Source organism: Nylanderia fulva, unplaced genomic scaffold (genome assembly GCF_048542155.1).
Source record: "Nylanderia fulva isolate GAGA-0341 unplaced genomic scaffold, ASM4854215v1 Scaffold4, whole genome shotgun sequence".
NCBI lineage: Eukaryota > Metazoa > Arthropoda > Insecta > Hymenoptera > Formicidae > Nylanderia > Nylanderia fulva.
The window spans coordinates 272,012-293,548 of NW_028190476.1; the positions used below are offsets into that span (position 1 = coordinate 272,012).

Genomic DNA, 21,537 nt, shown 5'->3' on the forward strand with positions numbered 1-21,537 from the left:
GTGCTACCGAGACGTGCTGCGTATCCATCGACATCGTCAGCCAGTTGCTCCCGCGGGACGAACTCTCTCGCAAACCTCGGCAAACGTGCTTTCCCCGGCATGGCTGCCTCTTCCGAGCAGCCATCTCACGACGGTGTGTGTGTGTGTGTGTGTGTGCGTCGTTATGCAGCACGATATCGCGCGTTTACTGTCGTGCAGCACCACTTGGTATCGCATGGCAGGTGGACGGTAAAGAATGGTAAAGGGTGTGTGTGTGTGCGTGTATACTCGAGACAGCGTCAAAATTTTCCATCTTCCCCCGTCGTAAACCATTTCTACGATAGCCCGGGGCGACTGCTCGACACTACTTCGCTACCTAGAAAAATGTCAATTTTCGAACGTGACAGTTTTCCGATTTACCATTGGGAGGTGGGCCGGTGCGCGTTAAACGGTTTCCGCGGGACGGAAATCGAGTGCTCGCGCGACACCTCGTTCGTTCCGTCTCGCGGATGGACGAACTGGACTGGTCTCGGTGTGAACTGTCGCGCGAGAGACAGTTGGGTCTCTTCTTTGAAGATGAAAGATCGCGCCCATTTACGGTACAGTAAAAGATAAGAGATCTCTCAATGTCGTTCTTTCTCTCTATAATAAAATAGAGACGAACAGAAATAACTAGATAGGTGGTTTATTCAGCTCTAGAGTAACCTCTTTCAAAGTAAACAGTTGTGATAAATATATGATGAAAGAAATAAGAAATAATAGAGAAGGGAACGGTTGAAAGCGAAATGATGATACAGTAGGGCACTGAGTTAAAGATAGAAACGCTAAAATATATTACAGACATAAATATAATGCAAAGATGGATACGTAAGTAAATTTAAAGAATTAATAAATAGAAGAAATTAATTTTAAGATGCAATATATTATTAATAAAAACTGAAAAATATTATATTATATAAAATATAATTTCTCAAAAAAATTATTGAATAAATATAGAGGAACATCAAACATACATATACGACTCATTAGTTTATTAAGTAATGGAAACTTTGCCCGCGAAAAGAGCGTATAAAATGTAATTCAATTTTTTTTACTGCCCACGTTCCAACTTTCGCATAGACAACCGGTTTTAAAATTATATTTCTATGTATATTTGATGCTGTAACGTCGCGTGCTGAAAAAACGGAGTTTTAATCTTCTAAATCTGTTAACTCCTCGAAATACTACTACTATTATATAGCCTTTTTAATAAACTCTTTAAATTTGTTACTCATAATGAAGCTTGTATAGCTCACGTTTTTTTCAGTAAAAAGAGAAATGCGCGTGTGTATGTACAAGCGAGCTAAAGGACGCAGTTAAACGTCGAGTACCTCGAATGCACACGTTTACCTAGTTACATCACTATCCCCTAATATCGTCCCCTGTAATTCTGACTCGCATCCGTTGCAGTACGACGGAAATGTGCAGATCTGTATATTACTGTTAGCGTGTGCTGCTCTGTTAGAAAAATAGAGAGACTTTAATTTATTTTTTAATTATACTAGATAAGGAAATGATAAATTTTTATAGCAGTAACAGCTGTTACAAATTCACTGTTGCTTCTAAAAGAACTGGCATAATAGTCGATATAATTTATTCATAAATTTAGTGACATAAATATCTGCATTAAATTAATAATGTGAAAAATAATATTTGAGACATCGAGAAATTTATTAATAAATGTCCGAGTTAAATTGTTATATAAGAAATGTTAATATGCCAAGAAATTGTTGCATTTCTAAAACTTGGTATGTATTTATGATTAATATAATTGAGTAGAATTTGTCGATATCATTTTTGTGCGCATCGCATTCAATTATTTCTATCAGATTTATTTACTTTCGTTGGCGCGCGACGGGATGTGACGTGATTTATTTCGCTCGTGTTTCGCGGATGTACTTCTTATCGGATAAGTTCCCGTGATCCTTAAGCGGCGGGCTCGGAATCACTTTTTCACACTTATTGCCTTATCGAACTTGGAATGTTCTTGGCTGAGGAATGCAAATCAGCGGGGCTTAACTTAGATGAACCCTGTCGTCCAAGGAAAAAGAGGTATAGAGAGAGAGAGAGAGAGAGAGAGTGTGTGTGAGAGAAAGAGACGGAAGAAGGGAAAGAGACGCGAGACGGAGAGATCGTGGAAAAGAGTCAAAAGTTTTGAATTACCAAGTGCAACGCCTTCTCCTTGGAATCCAAATGTGGTGGACGGGTTAGTTTGACTTTCAATGGATCGCCAATCGGTGCAAATGCGACACGCCGTTAGAATACAACGATGACACGCGCGCAGCACGAATAATGTAAAGTATGACTGCGACACAGCTGTCATCTAATTGGATCAATTTTCTGATAAATTATAAACATCAACTCATTAGAATAATTCGTTTACGCGATGGTTAATGTTTCAGAGCCGGAGCTTGTTGCGCATTCATTAAATTATATTTTACCGATGTATGTAGATGAGTGAAATGTTAGTCACGAAATGTTTACAATACAAATTCAATTAGATATTTATTTCCACAAATCTGTCCCCTCTCTAGAATTCATCGAATATTTTAATTAAAAAGTACGATACGAATTTCGCGATTTTATTGCACTTCAATATATTTCGAATATAAGAGGCGGAAAGTGTGCTTTGTCAAAAGTGACAAGTGTGTTGAAATAGAAAATAATGGTTCGAAGTTTGAAAGCTAAATTATATTTCGCTTATATTATTATTATTATTATTATTATTATTATTGAGAAAGAAATAGACAAGAAACTGTGTCAGAGACAAAGCACCCACCATCGACGTATGTCTATGTCTATCCTAGAGGATATCTCGATACGATTTTCCGTCGGGATACGAAGAGCCGGCTCGAAGAGGAGTTTGAAGGTTCCTTTCGGTTTTCCCAGCCCCGTCAGACTACGTCCTGCATCACAATACTTCTCCAATTTCCTGAGCAGAAGTTACGGGACACGTTCCATCATGACGTCACGGGAACAAAGCTCTTTCTCTCTCCCTGCTACCTCGCTCGCTTCTCGCATCACGCAAACCCTCCGAGATCGTTTCCCTTGTATAGCTGGTTGCTCCTTTCGTCCTCCTTATACCCAGTAGGACGTAAAAGAGAGTAGTGGGGATAAATAACCATTCGGGGTAAACTAAGTTTGCGCGCGCCACATCGAGAAGAGGACGTCTTTAAAGATCGCAACCGCCGACGGCGACTTTCGTTCGATCGAACGCGTTCGCGATCGTTAACCGTAGACCCGATTCGTCTTGCTTTCATTGCATCTGCCAAGTTCCCGCCGTGACGGGCTCGGATATGCAAAAATAATGGGCAGGACGGCTCATTATGCTTTCGTCACGGCACGAGAACTTGTCGCGTTATCGAAAGAGGGAAAAAACTTTGCGTAGCTGTGTGTGCTCATCGCGAGATGAGAGTAAAATGCTCGTGCTTGGGGTCCAAAGAGTAATTTGTCAATCTGATAATTTATTAGCTGGGCGAAGAAAGTGGTAATTTTTAAAATTTTTCGCAGATAGAATTTTAGTTGCGTTATTAGAGAAATATATGTATATGATGGATAAGAGTGTGAACGCGCTGATTTTTTTCGAAGTAAACATATTTAATCGTTGCACATAATAATCTAAAAAGTACTGTTCCTTTATATTAGCTTAATCCTATATTCCATAAAAAATTTCAAGAATCGTTGAAACCGCAATTATATAATACAGAATATTTAGTTTTTTTTGAGCGGCGGCCAATTTAATCGCGACTTCTTCGCGAATACTACCGAGTTCCTTAACAATGATCCACTTATATGCAGCGTATCGTGCAGCAAAAGTACAATCAGCTCGATGGCTAATGCGCTCTCACGGTCGATGCGCGGTAGTTTCGTGTCGTCTAAATGGAATTTGCAATTATCTACCCCTAGGCAAGATCTTGGACCCAGTATCAAGTTTCTCGATACCATTCCTGGATCGGAACCAGCCCTTTAGTTTACTTGGTCCAACTTAGGAAAATCGCTCGTGTAAGATGCTTGTGGTTACGTTGTTGATAAAGGAATGGCAGGAGCTAGAAATAGAAAGGCCTGTTGTCGAGAAATGTTGAAAGAAAATGCTGTATTCTTCAAAGCATTTGTCGTATCGTCGCGTCATTATATTACATATATATAAATATATCGCGATATTAAAAATTTTATATATTATTAATCAGATTTATTATCTCTCTTTTAACTTACATTTTAACATCTACAGTCTCCAAATTCTTTACGCAGTATGTTGCCGTGCCTCTGCGTGATAATGCGCTGTTATCTTCTTTAGATACTGCCTCGTAAAAAATTTTTTATTTCGAAAGTTAAGACCGCAAGGTAGTGTCGCTTAATGAAGCCACGCGGCGTCGCGTGGCAAATGTGGCGCGCACGCATTAGCGAGCTAGAAATTTATTAATATTATAATCCGACCTGTACACAAGAGAAGGGTACGCGTTGCGTCGCGTATACAGTTTCACAATAAGGGCAAGAGACGAAAAGGAAAGAGCAAAAGAAGAGAAGGAGAGAGAGAGAGAGAGAGAGGGGGGGGGAGGGAGAGAGAACGTTGACGACGATGGGAGGAAGGCTAACTGCCGGGCGTGGACTATGCGCGCCACGTGTAATTAGCAATGTTCCGGGGTGTAGGGACTCGACTTTAATGGAGCGCGTCGCATTAACTCCGGCATTTGCACGTCAGGCACGAAGATCGAGTGGAGCTCCGAGCGCGCGCGCGCTCAGATATGCCTTCCTCCTTCGACCTGCACAAATGGAAGGATGCGAGAGATTCCTTCCTATCGTGCGAGAAATCGCTCGCCGATAACTGCCGTCAAAGAACGAAAGATTCATTCTTAAGAAAAGATATCGAAAGAAAGATTGTGCCCTCGATTATTAAGATCATAATAGCCATTGAAGATTAAAGCTATGATAATTCCCTATGTGCAGAGTCAAGTATATCTAAATGTATATAAAATATTATATATATATATATATATATATTAATTTATAATATTTTTATTGATTTATATTATTTTCATTGACCTATACTACTTTCACTGATGTGCAATACTTTCATTGACTTATACTACTGATATTTATTATATCATTATTTTATCTCACTATTTGTATTTAATTATATCATTATTATATCTAAATTAATTAACATTGCTTATTATTATATATATTGACTTGTATTTTTATTGACTTATACTACTTTCATTGACCTACACTACTTTTATTGACTTATACTACTTGCATTTATTGTACCATTATTTTTTAACATTATTTTATATTTAATTTTTTAATTATGATATCTGAATTAATAAATATTGTTTATTATTTATTATTATACATATATGGATTTATAGTATTTTTATTGATTTATACTACTTTCATTGACTTACACTACTTTCGTTGACTTATACTACTTACATTTATTGCCCCATTATTTTATATCATTATTTTGTTATTAATCGTAATGTTCAAATTAATTTATTATATTTATTAATTATTTTTATTTATATTGACTTGTAATATTATTATTGATTTGCACTACTTTCATTGACCTACACTACTTTCGTTGACTTATACTACTTACATATATTGCCCCATTATTTTATATCATTATTTTGTTATTAATCGTAATGTTCAAATTAAATAATATTATTTATTAATTATTTTTCTTTATATATTGACTTGTAATATTATTATTGATTTGTACTATTGATTGTACTTTCATTGACCTACACTACTTTTGTTGACTTATACTACTTATATTTATTGCCCCATTATTTTATATCATTATTTTGTTATTAATCGTAATATTCAAATTAATTAATATTATTTATTAATTATTTTTATTTATATTGACTTGTAATATTATTATTGATTTGTACTACTTTCATTGACCTACACTACTTTCGTTGACTTATACTACTTACATTTATTGCCCTATTATTTTATATCATTATTTTGTTATTAATCGTAATATTCAAATTAATTAATATTATTTATTAATTATTTTTATTTATATTGATTTGTAATATTATTATTGATTTGTACTACTTTCATTGACCTACACTACTTTCGTTGACTTATACTACTTACATTTATTGCCCTATTATTTTATATCATTATTTTGTTATTAATCGTAATGTTCAAATTAATTAATATTATTTATTAATTATTTTTATTTATATATTGACTTGTAATATTATTACTGATTTATACTACTTTCATTGACCTATGCTATTTTCATTGCCTTATGCTACTTATATTTATTTCACCATTATTTTAATATCACTATTTGCATTTAATTTTTTAATCATGGTATCTAAATTAATTAATATTGTCTATTTTTTATTATTATATAATGTCTTATAGTTTTTATTGACTTATACTACTTATATTTATTTCATCATTATTTTATATTTGCATTTAACCTGTAATTATGATGAAATTAATATATATATCAATAAAAGTAGTATAAGTCAATAAAAATACTACAATATAATTACTAATAATTAATAAACAATATTAATTAATTTGGATATCATGATTAAAAAATTAAATGAAAATTGTGATATAAAACAATGATGCAATAAATGTAAGTAGTACAAGTCAATGAGAGTAATATAGATAAATACGTAAAGTAGTATAAGCCAATAAAAATACTAGATGTCAATATATATAATAATAAATAATGAGTAATATTAATTAAATAATAATAAATAAATATTAATTAATTTAGATATCATGATTAAAAGATAAAATATCAAATAATGATATAAAATAATGGTGTTACGAATGTAAGTAGTATAAGTCAATGAAAGTAGTGTAATTCAATGAAAGTAATATATAAATCAATAAAAATGCAAGTCAATATATATAATAATAAATAAGAGCAATATTAATTAAATAATAATTAATACATATTAAATAATTTATATATCATGATTAAAGAATTAAATGCAAATAGCAAGATAAATGATAATATAACAAATGTCAGTAGTATAAGTCAATGAAAGTGATGCATATCAATGAAAGTTTTTTTCGTAAAATAACCTGAATATTCGTATTCGTGAAACTTGTATATATATATATTAACTCGTAATTTTTTTATTAATTTATTTTACTTTTATTTAGCTATACTACTTTTATTCAATGTGTCAATTTCATTGACCTATACTACTTGCATTTGTTGTATCATTATTTTATATCATTTTGCATTTAACCCTTTAAATATTATGTCCAAATTAATAATATTATTTATTATTTATTATTATATATATTGACATAGTAGTGTTTTTATTGATTTATACTACTTTCATTGATATGCATTATATTCATTGATCTATACTACTTGCATTTATTGCATCGGAAGGAAGATTGTGTCCTCGATTATTAAGATCATAATAGTTATTGGAGATTGAAATAATAATTGTTAAATTCGCTACGTACAGAGTCAAGTATATCTAAATTTATATCTAATATTATATACATATACGTATTAATTTATATTATTTTCATTGGCTCATACTACTTTCATTGATATGCATTACTTTCATTGACTTATACTACTGACATTTATTATATCATTATTTTATCTAACTATTTGCATTTAATTCTTTAACCATGATATATAAATTATATAATATTTATTAATTATTATTTAATTAATATTGCTGATTATTTATTATATATTAATTAATTTGGATATAATGATTAAAAAATTAAATGCAAATAGCGATATAAAGCAATAATGTAATAAATGTAAGTAGTACAAATCAATGAGAATAATATAGATCAAAGAAAGTAGTATAAGTCAATAAAAATACAACAAGTCAATATATGTAATAATAAATAATGAGCAATATTAATTAAATAATAATGATTAAATATTAATTAATTTAGATATCACGATTAAAAGATTAAATATAAAATAACCATATAAAGTAATGGTGCAATAAATGTAAGTAGTATAAGTCAATGAAAGTAGCATAAGCCAATAAAAATACAAGTCAATATATATAATAATAAATAATGAGCAATATTAATTAAATAATAATTAATAAATATTATATAATTTATATATCATGATTGAAGAATTAAATTAAATAGTGAGGTAAAATAATGATATAATAAATGTCAGTAATATAAATCAATGAAAGGGCATATCAATGAAAGTAGTATGAGTCAATGAAAATAATATAAATAATATCAATAAAAAAATGTTATAAATTAATACGTATATGTATATAATATTTGACTCTGTACGTAGCGAATTTAAAAATTATCACAGCTTCAATCTGTAATGACTTTTATGATCTTAATAATCGAGAACACAATCTTTCTTTTGGTGCAATAAATGCAAGTAGTATAGATCAATGAATATAATGCATATCAATGAAAGTAATATAAATCAATAAAGATACTACCATGTCAATATATATAATAATAAATAATAAATAATATGAATTAATTTGGACATAATATTTAAAGGGTTAAATGCAAAATGATATAAGATAATGATACAACAAATGTAAGTAGTATAGGTCAATGAAAGTAATAATATAAAAAAATTACAAGTTAATATATAAATATATATATATATATATATATATGTACACACACACACACACACACACACACACACACACTTTATAATTGAAAATATATATACTGGTTTCACGAATATGAATATTCAGGTTATTTTACGAAAAAAAGGTGGAGAGCATCAAAAATTCACATCCGAATCTAAAAGAGATGTATAATTCATAAAGCTAGGGCTACAGGTAAAGGTGTAATAATAACGCGGTTTCCAAGGCGGCAGAAAGTGAGAGAAAAATTGAGATCGGAAAATGTGCGCACGGTTTATAGCGCATTTGCTCGCAGCGCTGCGCTACAGAATCGCGCACCATAGGTACAAGAGAAAGAAAGTCGACTTATATTATCTGGTCTGAAGAGAGGCCGAGGAAGAGGGTTTAAAGCATTCAATTTGCGCAGGTGTGTTGTTTCTCGCTACTTTCTCAATATTCGACGGGGGGCGCGGCACTGTTATTTTCTTTCCCCCCGTAGCAGTAAACTCGGTTTTATTATTGATAGTCTGACATTCGAAATACCGTTCTCCTTTTCCCTGAGAAACGGTCCTGGGTCGTCTGCACAACGAGCGATCTGAGCGCGATGACTCGCTCGCGCATAAGACGATGTTGATACACGTCCGAAACATATGTATATATATATATATACGCACACATATCCCGTCTTTTTATTTCTCTTCTCGTCTGAATTATTGGCAAACCAACGTTATTATTCTCGCCTACGTATTACTAGTTTAAATTCCAAGCAGTAATGTTTCTCCTTTACTTGTCATAAATTTCACAAATTCAAGACAAATGTTACGAAGGAAATGAAAAAGAGATAAAATTACAATGCGATCGAAGATATTTTTATATATATATATATATATAATAATTGTACGTTTCTAAGTTTGTAAAATCAAACTCTCATAAAATCTTACTAAAATCGTCCGCGATGCAATCGCGATCTCATTTTTCTGCAGCGAGAACCGTCGACATTCTCAGGATGGTTAACAAAGGACGAAACAAAACACGCAATCCTTGTAAAGGCAATTAAAAAATATACGCGAGACCCTCGCCTGGAGCTCGCATTACCTCGCGATTCTCCAACCGGTTCTGCGCAAAATAAATATGCTAATTTTGGTCGTAAAATTTCCGACGGCGAAATTCCGCTGAATTCATTTGCGGACTTTTCCGCAGAGTGTACGTTATTGTACTTCCTCCCTCGCGCGGAGCTGTATCGCAAAGTGCGATATATTAGAGACCCTTTTGCACAAAGGGCGAATTATATTCGTACTTATACGACGTTCCGAAGACGTTCTAGACTGATTGTAATCCTCGTGGCGAATTATCCGTCATTCGACAAGAACATATTTCGACTTATAAACTGCGTTATTTAGCGTGAGAATTGGATAATTCACCAAGTAGTAAGAAATTTGTACACTTTGTCTCTGAAAGCGTACTGTTGAACAAGTAGAGAATACATAAAAGTAAGTTTAAATCTTAATTTTGATGCTAAATTCGTTAAATAGACAGTTAATTTGTATTCAAGAATGAAGAGAGAGAGAGAGAGAGAGAGAGAGAGAAATATTAAAAAGTAAAGATTTATATATATAAACAATTTTTACTTTTTTAATTTTTTTTTATTTGGAACGAATCTGACGGAGGTTTAACCTTTTCTCTTATCGTTAAATGTGATAAGAAATATTTTGCCGTTTACCAAAGATTCCTTAAACTATTCTGCATTCAACGCAACGCAATCGTGCATCTCGCTTACCGTAAATATGCGTGGAAATTGTAGGAAGCGATTAAGTAGCATTCGAGAGACCGAGTTAGCTAACTCCATTAGCATTCAAGGGATATGCTTTGTGGCGTCTTCTAATTTAATAGCACCCGCGCAGTTTGGCTAGAAGCCACGACCTTACGACTGCCGTGCTAGTTATGATAATAGCATGAAAAGGAATTTCAATGCGCACACGTGTCGTATGTCTGATTGGTATTCGGTATCGATAACCAGGTGTGACATATCGCGATATCGATCGTGATTCGTGTTAGCACAGTTGGGATGCAATATAATATAGTATAATCTAGACACAATCGCATATTAAAATACTTATTTTATTTTTATACATATGTATATCAATTTTAATAAAGTTTAACATAACGATACGAAAAATTAAGGGGAAAAATGTGGATATATATATATATATATCTTTATTAATATAGATTAATTTAAAGGGACAAATTAATTTAAAAAAGAAAGCGCGTGTTTGTCAAATGTTTTGCGTTTTTGTCTCAAGGAGTTAACACATTTTTTCCTCCGGATACCTCATTCCTAGTTGTGCGTCTCTCCGAGGAGATAAGTCCGAGGAAAAAAGTCACGTTCGCGCGGTTTATCCGATTTTCCGCTCTGAACCGTCGGCGTGCCACCGCCGATCTCTCGACAATAGGAAGTGCAAAAAGTAAAAAAAAGTCTGTTTCCGCCGACCAGGTATCGCGCAACACTTTCGAAGCGCCGTAAACGCTTCGACGCGAAGGCTCGCCGGGCTCTTCAGATATTTTAATGGAAGTTCGAGGGAACTCGACTTAAGATATTTCGTTCGGGGCGAGGCCGTCGAAGTGTTCATAATGAGATGTTAATGGAATAGCCGGGGAAAAAAGGTCTGTCACTCGTCACGTCGCGATATCGACAGGTCTCTCTTTCCCCGATCGGGATTCCCCTGGACTTTCTTCTCCCTTCTTCTCGAGATGTTTCTCGAGTTCGATTTCTTCCTTGTGCCGTGGAACGACGAGCATTCTCACCTTCCCGCGTATCCCTTCGATCAAAAGGAGCGAGGAGCCTATAATCCATTTTGTCTCTACCGCAGACTGCGCAAATGAACTTCGCTTAAAAACCTTTTTTGCGCAAGGGCTGGTTAATTGACAAGTAATCTTGCATCGGAGACGAAATCTTGCTGGCGAACTTACGACGCGGGGAGGAGCAAAAAGGAGGAGCGAGTGAACCAATATTTTTTATCCTAATGAGAATAGATGGTAGCCGCTAAAAGTACGAAGTCTCCCGTCATTTTTTAGCAATTATCGGCTCTGTTCATCCCTTCGGCTATGCTGCGGGACGTTTTATACCTAACGATAATGATCTATGATAAGGCGACACAGAGTAGAGCTAGCAAGTTGCCGGTGTTCATTAATTCTGCGATTAAGCCTTTCAGAGCGAAATTACTCTCAACATTTCAAAGAAGTCATCTATCAAGTTTATTTCAGTTAGACATCGGGGACAGTTAGCATGGGGATTGTATTCGAAATAAATACACGGTTTAAGAAAAATTAGGATTCATTCAATCACATTGTCGCAATCGCGATATATAATGTTAAAATATAAAAAGAGAAATTAACTTATCGCTTTCAAATAAATTTAAGCAAAAATCTGGATCTTACGACAAAGCATCATGTAAAATAATGCTGCGAATGAAAAATAAATATAGTTAATTATAGATACCGCTGTATGCATATATATAATATACGGTCGAGGTCAAGATATTGATTTGCAAGATATTATTATAAGTCTCTTGTTGGAACGAAGTTTGGAACAAATTCGTTGAATTTGTACGATGGCTGCATCACCGAGACGGACGTGAGAAATAACACAGATGAGATACGGGGAAATATTTGATGCGATACAAGTTCGGTAGTTGCGAGTATCTTCAGCGAATATTTGATAACCCCAGGGACGCGCTGTCTAACTTATAACCAGGAAATAACACCGACGAGGGAGGCGGCAAGTGCCGGTATCACTTTGGATTTTGGCCAACTTTCTGTTTAATATAAATGTCCTCGTCAATCTTGCGCGAAGGCCGATTGCGCGTAAACAGGAATTAAAGTCAATATAATTCCGACGAGCCTATATGTCTCCGATGAATAGACACCTTGGTAGAAAAAACGTAAAATATAAAATTAGAAAAATAGATTTATAATTACCGAAATATATATATATATTCATAGCGCCATTCATCATGTTACGAAATGAAATTCAAGGATAATTCAACTTATAGATTTTGCTTTCATTAGCTCGCTAAATGAGAATATTTTCGTATTTCAAATCACTGCCGTTCAATTATACTTTGCTGACGCGAGATATCGGTGATCGGGTTATTTACAGATCTAACTAAAAAGCTAACAATAAGAATAAACAAATAAAACAAGTTAATCATAATCGGATGCACAAATGTGCTGATTTATGTATATTTCGATCTGATTGTTCGAGACTCGGACTATTCCTCGATGCAACTCTAGCAGTATCGTTTATTAAAGCGAGATTCCAGACTCTTATTCCCGCGATATCGTCGAGTATTTTTCAGGTAGTCAAAAAGTTCCGCACGCGACGACGACGATACGAGAAAGACGGCTCGTCGATTCGGCGCGAAGTCGTTTCGTCTTGACAAATTCGTAAAAGCGAGGCCGAGGGTCGTAAACCGGTTTCGAAGAAAGTCGACGGAGCCACTGAATATTCACGAATTCGTCGACTTATCTGTCCGTACACCGAGGTGGCTCGTATGTGCGCGCGTGTCTTACATATTCCGTATCTAGGTGGGTAACCTTTATTGACGCTTCTCTCGCAAACGGAACCGAACGTCAAAGCATGCGAGAGCATCGTCTGAATGCGAGAAATAGTGCGTATATCGAATTTGATCATTAACTCATTCAAATTTTGCAAGCCAGTTTCCGTATCGTCTTTCTGCCGACTGTCGGTTTTACTCCGAAGATTTGATTAACGCGTTTTGCCGATCATTTTTTTAGTATTGTATATATGTATAACGATGAGATATTAATGCGCGAGAGAAAAGATATTGTTTCAAGTAATTATATTACATAGGGAAATATTAAAGTCTTCCGCATGTAGTCCAAAAAATTGCTTTGTTTTTATAAAATTGGAGATCAATATTCTGAAATTCAATCATTTTTTTTTGTAATTTGTTTAACTTTTTTGTAAAATGAATAATTGAAACAGAATATTTTTAATTTAAAAACCGAGAGATGCATAACGTATTATGTATTAAAAAAACTCGCTTTTAAATTAAAGATTAAATTTTTTTAAATTTATTAGAGAGATAAAAGCTTTTCTCTTGCACGAAAACTTTAGAAAAGCATGCACTTTTTCTTTCTTTTAGAAAGTCAACTAATCATTTCAAAATTCAATGCTGAAATAAAGACATCAAATACTATTACTAGGTTTTTTTTTCTTAAAACATTTTATACAGATAAGGAAAGAAATGACGTTTAACACGTAGTAAAATTTATAATTAGAATTTCCCGCAAGTAGAGATCTGCATATATCTCCGTACGCTCGTCATTCATGCGCATCAAGATGGTGCGTCCGACATTTATTCAAGGAACTGTTTTTCATCCTCTCTCGGACCTCGAGCCTATCTATCTCGCATTCATTATCACACTCCCGCCCGGGGCCCGCCAATTAATCACGAAAAGGAAATAAGATTTACCAACAGTCGTAGCTGAAAAATAATTATCTCGGCCGCATTATCTCGCACGCCAGCCTTTATCACAAACCGCCCATTGCTTATCCTGTAATCTATGCACGTAACATCCTTGCTTACGCGCCGTTTATCGGCACGATATCCCTTTCCTTTAACCTATCCTAATACACGTTTTACACTTACAATTACAAAAAGACAGGATCGGTAGACAGTAAAATTGATCGAATCGCTTTATCTGTTGCAAGATACACATATTCAATCATTTATCATTAATTTTTAAGGTTTATTTTATTTATATTACGATCAGAGTTGGGTAATATTTAGATATATATATCTAATACAAAACATATATGGTAGTTGAATTGCTTTTCTCAGACACATTTTCACATATTTCTTTCAATTGCCCAATTCTTTAAATTTTTAAAGATCTAGACTACAAGTTGAAACAGCTGACAATTCTGGTGGAATAAAAGTTCTCTCTTATTTGTCAAACAAGTAAAAAGATATCACGTACATAGAACGTTTTTCTCATATAAAACATTTATTTTTATAGTTTCAACGCAAGAGAGTTGTTAAGACTAACGAATAAAGTCGTAATATAAACAAAAATATTAATAAAGAATTATTCAGTACATTTTGTGCATATTACCATTATTATGATAAAATCTAATTTAAAAGTATATCTGATATGTATCTGGAGTATTTGTATTCATATACATTTGAATTCGTGTATCTGTATCTATATAGATATATTTTTCCACGCGTATATCTGTATCTGTATCGAGATACATTTAAAATGTATCTTATTCATCACTGATTACGGTAAACATATGTGTGAACTTGCTTGTCGGCAGATGTATCGTATGTTTCTCCATCGACTGTCCGCGGAAACGGCAACAGTTTGGATTGCCATTCTGTTTTGCTGGTCGCAAACGAGGCAAGCAGGTTACAAACCAGGAGACCGTCGAGAGATAACGCGCGCGAATACAAATTAACGTTAACCCCATTAGACACTTTTTGCACTTATGTGCAAGAGAGTGACTCGTCGCCCTGCGGTCGCCCTTGTCGATGCCGGTATGGATTCACATCGCCAATAACGAACCGTGACGTCGCTCCAGCTTCGTGTTTCGCATTTTACTTCGCCGTCTCGTCCCGATATGTCCGCGACGACGAAGGGAGGGTCCTGTCTCCGTGTTCTGTTTGCTTTAAACTCGCGAGCATCGATAATCAAGTTGCGCGTTCGTTCATTGTGTTAACGTATTATTCTTCGCGCGCTGATGAAACGGAAACAAACGGACGACGACGGGGCGGATGTTTTAGTTCGATTAATCCGCGGCGTTAAACGAGCGATGATCGATGGAAGCGAGACGATTGTGAAACATCGCGGCAAGATATTCAAAGGTATTCCGCGGAGAAGCGTATTCAATAATATTTCCCAATGAAAAGACAAAGGTTTCATATAAAACTCGCTAAACGATCGATATTTTACGATAAAATGCAAGATAGAATTTTATTCATAATTTTATATGTTTCTTTGTATTGTATACACGTATACTTCCTGATAGATTTTTTGCATATAATACTTCTTGTCAAATATTGTTTAATATTATATGACAAAATTATACAAATAGGATTTTGAATTTTTATATTATGTAGGTTTAAAGCTCAATAATCAAGATATAAAATTTTTATATCTTTATATGAATGTGCATAATATATCTCTTATTTTACTCGTATATTACGCGTACCTTTTGCAACAGAAATTTTTTTAATACAAACATAACTAAATTTTTAAACTGAAAAATGAAAGCAAATTATACCACGTAAAATATTAGGCATGCAAATATTGTAAAATCGTATTTTCATCATATTAAACTTTCATACATATCCCCCAAATTGAGACTATTAAAACGTTGCTTATGACACTTATATATTGATTGCCATTTTAATCACCCTTATTAATATATGATCACAGGATGAGCGACACAATAACCTGGGCAGTGCTCTGATTATTTCATGGCGATCGAAGACCGGATATTCAGGCGGAACTGAATGACATTACTGGCGGTTTATCGTCGCTTAACGCTCGTGTGTATATATAATGAACGGAAGTAAATTGTGAATCGCGAACCGTACTGTGCATATTACGCGGGAACTTATGCGGTATTTATAAAATCGACCAACCACTTTACAAGCTCCGTAACATCGTTATATTGTCCGCGGATGCGCGTAAGTCATAAAATAATAGACGGCAGACACGCGTGATTAATTTCTCCCACGGCGACAGAAAGCGTCTAAAGCGGAAATGCATTTAGGAGCAATTTATCGCCGAATATATACGTGACACGTACTTACATAAACGTGACAAACGTGCTATTTGCATTCCACCCGCATTCGTTCCCGTAAATTCTGCCGGCGCTCATGATAATTTATAAATCCGCAGAAATAACTTATTTTAACTGACAGCGTGCTCGTCAAAATTGTAACGGCGATGTAATTAAATTTATCGTGACGTTTATTACTTTATAAATGTAAGTTCATATAAATAGTACTGCAATAAAAAATATATATAATTTCTGGAAATATTGAGAAGTATAATATAAAAAAAAGGTTAAAAAGTCACATTTTCATACGATATTCTTTCATTTTACATAAAAGTGTTCATTTCGAACAAAGTATTTCTAAAGAGAAAATAGCTTATCTGCATTAGCGTTTTTATAGATAAATAGATACTTGTATGTTAATTTTTATGTTGAAATTCACAATACATAAACATTTGAGCATATCAAAATCAATCATCATCTACACAATAACAGCAAAATAATAAGAATCTTTACTTCTGGAACGGAGAAACGGGTCGATCCAATTACGTTGATAATTAATCGCGCAGTGACCGTAAACGCGACGTCCAAAATGTCAAAGTAATTTCTTCATTCGAAGGGCAGCGAGAGAAATTAACGGCGCTTCGCTCTTAGCAAAGTTAGTCGAGATACGATCGATGAACGTCACGAAGCGAAACGATACGCTCGACCGGAGAGACGCGAACACGACGCGACGACACTGGTGATAGATTTCGATAGATGCAAAGCTGCAACATGCCGACGCGAGACCGAAAGTTCGCTCGGTGGAAACGAACGATAAAGCGGCGGGCAACAACGACGACGGGGCTGTGCCCGATGACGCTGCTTGATCGGGTAAATGATCGAACTAACGCTATTGTTTCAGGTATGCTATGCGTCAGAGCACCGGAAACGGAGGTCCGCGCCGAAGATGACGGGGTTAAGTAGATAAAGGGAGCCGGAGCCTGGTTGCCATCGACGGCGGACGATTCTCTCGGCTCCTCTCTTTCTCATCGCAGCGCACAATGCTCTGCCATCGCGCCCTTGTCGTTCTCTTCGCTGTCAACGTGCCAATCGGTGAGTGACTTCAACTTTTCCTTTCCCTTCCCCGAAAGAAGAAGAACTTCTCTCTCTCCGTCGAAACGGTTCGATGGAATTTTCGAGAAAACTGACGCGAGTGAAATCTAGAATTTCCCGAGAAATGTACGAGACACGCTATTCACATTTCGAACTATGTATTGTGCATATAAAACTCGCAAAGGAAGTAAATAATGTTCAATATGCGATGGATATTTTATACGTATTACTCTGTAAAGTTAGCTTCCAAGACTTTTCAGTTAAACTTCAAATAATATCTTGAAAATTTTTAAATTTCTACCTAAACATGTTATTTTAGTATGTCAAATTATTTGTTATTGTATAGTTGAATAATATTAGTTATACAGTTGAAATAAATGCATGCATAAAAATACTTTCGTCAGAAAATATTGTCTCGCGTCTTATGTCGAGAAAAAAATGCCAAAATGCATTTATTTAACCGAGCGATCGATAACAATAAGAAAATGGAGATGCACATGCACAATTTTGAGCAGCAACTATCTGTCACATATATCATTCCTGGTCCATTACATCGGGCTACGCTTATTGCGATTGACGCGAGAGTCGATACATTGTGAAAGGTGTCCAATACGAAATCTGTTGTGCCCGACAACGAGCAATAACGCAGATGCAACGGGGGCACAATGCCAACGGTGTGTTATATCCGCGGTCCGGAAAATAAATAAAGTGTAGCTCGAGTATACCACTTTGCTCCGGGAAGCGCGGCGCTATCCACCGTCGAGCTGTCAGATTCTTGCCCGAATGTTTATCCAATAGCAGTAAATAGAGAAGAAGCGATCGCGGGTTTTTTTGCAAATATTTCATCCCGTACCGCGTTACGAGATTTATTGCACCGGTTTATTCTATCTTAGTACGCGATATCTAAATACGGATTGTCAAACATTTATTAAACTTCGTTTCCTTATTAAACGACGACTTCCTTATTTTCTACAAAAATACATTTTTGAAACAAATAATGAACGCTAGAATAATCAAAAGACACGAAACGCATTTTGTGTCAAATTATGCGTTCGAATACCGCAAACAGCGAGGAAAATCGTATCTATATATGTCCAGTTAAGAATGTCATTAGATTAACGAATTTTAGTAACGATTGAATCGATTAAATGTTATTAATTGTATTCTTATTAAATATATTAATTTAAATATATTATCTCTTTTAAATTGCTAACAATCAAGAGAAAGATTAACAGAAAATTTTGTGTTTTATTAACATGTATGTATACAATAGTTAAGTAGCTTCTACTTAATTATTTGATCTTAAATAGATATCCTGAATACTGTTTACCTAAAGGATCGCGATAAAAGCTTAATAGCTTGTACCGTTACGTAATTGCTCTTACCTTTTTCTGTGATTGATGTACCGATTAACTGCTCGAACAATCGACTCAATGCTACAAATTCGATTTAACCTCAACCGTACTCGATCTTGACATAATTCCAGCAATAGATAGTAGAGATGTAGTACTATACCGCGCAAAACTTATCGATTATCCGACCATCGACGATTGCGTCGGTGATAAGTTGAAATAGTATGAAATATAGTTTGCACGCAATTAAAATAATTCTCCAAAAATTTCAAAGAAAGAGATAAATTATATATAATTATTTTTTAAACAAATAAATATTGTCATGCTTTTAAATATCAAATTAATTTTTATGTTTATCTCATAATGATATAGTATAGATTAATGGAATTCTTTTTTATCTAAAAATAAAGCAATTTAAAAAAAAACACATACGTATAAAATAAAAATAAAACTTTTTTAGCTGTGCTTCAAAATTTTTAAGATATTGAAGGAATATACGGTACTGTAAATATTTCTCTCAACTAGAAATTAGAATGTTGAATTATTAGACGATTTAGAAATGATGATTGTTTGTTGTTTTTCGGATTTCCTAAATTTTATTTATTTAACTTCTATCTTTGATGTTTTTCGCGTAAAGCAGCTAAAAGCAACTCAGCCATAAATCATTCGAAAGCGCGCATTTGGCAAAGCGCGCGCAAATACGAAATATTCAAATCCGAGTTTATTCAAAATTAGCATGAGTTAGTCGCGAAATAATGAACGAACGTTCGTCGCGAAGTCCGAACCGCGCGAACGGCAACATCTGGTGTTGAGAGAGAGAGAGAGAGAGAGAATACCGTGGATACTAAATATACGTATATTATACGAACGCGAGCGCGGTATATCTCGAATATGCTGCTGCACCCAAAGTGCGTCAGAAACGCCGACGGGCCTGGTCCCTGTCTCTGATGTTTATTGGTATACGAGGAGCATCCACCACACGTACTAAAATTAATGATAGCTTGTTTAGATTACAGAGTCCACGGACGTAGTTAGCTCCTCCGGTAATCTACCATTGCAATCTGGCTTCGTCACTTAGCCCTTAGCACGACCGGGTCTCTAGTTACAAGATGGACCGTAAGAATAAAGCGATTCATTCATTAAAAGTACTTAAAGTTTGAATATAAAGATACTTTGAATTCGCATTATTGCATATAAAAAATTATACTTCATTAAAACATAACAACGTGTGTGAGAAAAAGTGAAAAATATTAGAGTAAGTAGTTGAAACGCGAGTATAATCGGACATTAGATAAGTATTTTGTAATTCTTTTCATTATTATATTTCTGAGACAGAGATTTAAAGCTTATTTTTCTTGTTCACCAATATGAAATTAATATATCACCATTATTGCTTTAGGTGTTAAGCACTTAACAGCAGCGTTAAAAAAAAGAGTCGAGAAAGTAGATCACGTTGATCCGGAGAGATAGGGTCGCGCAATTTGCAATCGACGGGATATACGTCCTATAATCCGTCCTGTGCAACGCCGACGACGTCCGATGCAGATGCAGCGGAGGATCGGTGCCAAATACGTTATACGGGCCACGGGAAATGGGCACGTAGATCCCAGATATGGCGGGTCCTCCAACGTGGGTCGCCCCAGTCTGGTCAACTTCTGGCCCTGATGTTTATTCGGCGCGAGTGGAAGCGCCGACTGCGCTTGTCGTTCGAATTAATTTACCGCTTGCGGGCCTCCGGTCTCTTCACACAGATATAGATAGAGACAGAGATACGCGCTCAAAGACAGAAAGAGAGAGAGAGAAGAGAGGCGAAGGGGACGAGAGATACTGGCGGAGAGTCTCGACGGTGTTGTTTGATTTTATTCCGTTAGAGATCACACGAATAAAGATATATATCCACGATTCCGCAGCATCGATATCGATAGAAATTTGGTTTGAATAAATAACGAAACAATGTTATATTTTAAGTTTAAAAACAGTATTAATATATTTTCAACAAAATTATTGGGCGAATTATTGCTGGCTGTCATTGCTCAAACAGCTTAAATAATTTACTTATTAAAATAAAGTTTATGTAAATCCGTTTATGTAAATTTTTCGAATAAATCTAATAAAGATAGTGTAATCGAATCTACAGATAGTAATAAAATAGAGAGAAGCATGAAAAAATAAAACGGATGACTCTCCGTTATTTATATACTTTTAAAACTTGTTCTGCGCAAGTTATCGTCTCTTTAGATGGATATTGAAAACTAAAGCGCATTGTCGAAAATTACTATCAAATTGGCCGCGTAATGTCGTAAAACGATATCCTTGCCAACCGCCGAGGAACACCATCTCACGTTCACGCCATAAAGAAACCGAAATGCCTTATCCAGCGCGGTAAGACGCTACAAGTCGAGCGTTTCCAGATGCATCATGAAAAATGCATCCTCCGACGTGTCCAGAACCGACGCAGAATCGGGGAGGTAGACTCTGGTGAAGATTTGACTCCGTGAATCGGTTCCATGGAGAGTACGGAGGAAGAGAGAAAAAAGAGAGAACAAACGCGACGGAGGTTTTCCTACGTCGGTGACCGGATAAGATTGTTTGTCTATATCGAGGATCACCGACGAGATTCGTCGATTGTTCCACGGGGCAATGTCGGCTTCGCTTTTCCACCCCCCGGTGCGCGCCTTATCGAGCA

General features: G+C 35.0%; 1 protein-coding gene across 2 annotated transcripts in view; it reads left to right on the forward strand.

Annotated features, from left to right (window-relative positions):
• Positions 1-21,537, forward strand: part of LOC114944676 (lachesin) — a 125,249-nt gene that overhangs the window by 41,141 nt on the left and 62,571 nt on the right. For both annotated transcript variants that reach the window (XM_029320691.2, XM_029320692.2), the window contains exon 2: positions 17,309-17,499. In XM_029320691.2, coding sequence (XP_029176524.1) covers positions 17,448-17,499 — 52 coding nt within the window. In that variant the 5' untranslated portion in view covers positions 17,309-17,447. The remainder of the gene's footprint in view (positions 1-17,308; positions 17,500-21,537) is intronic.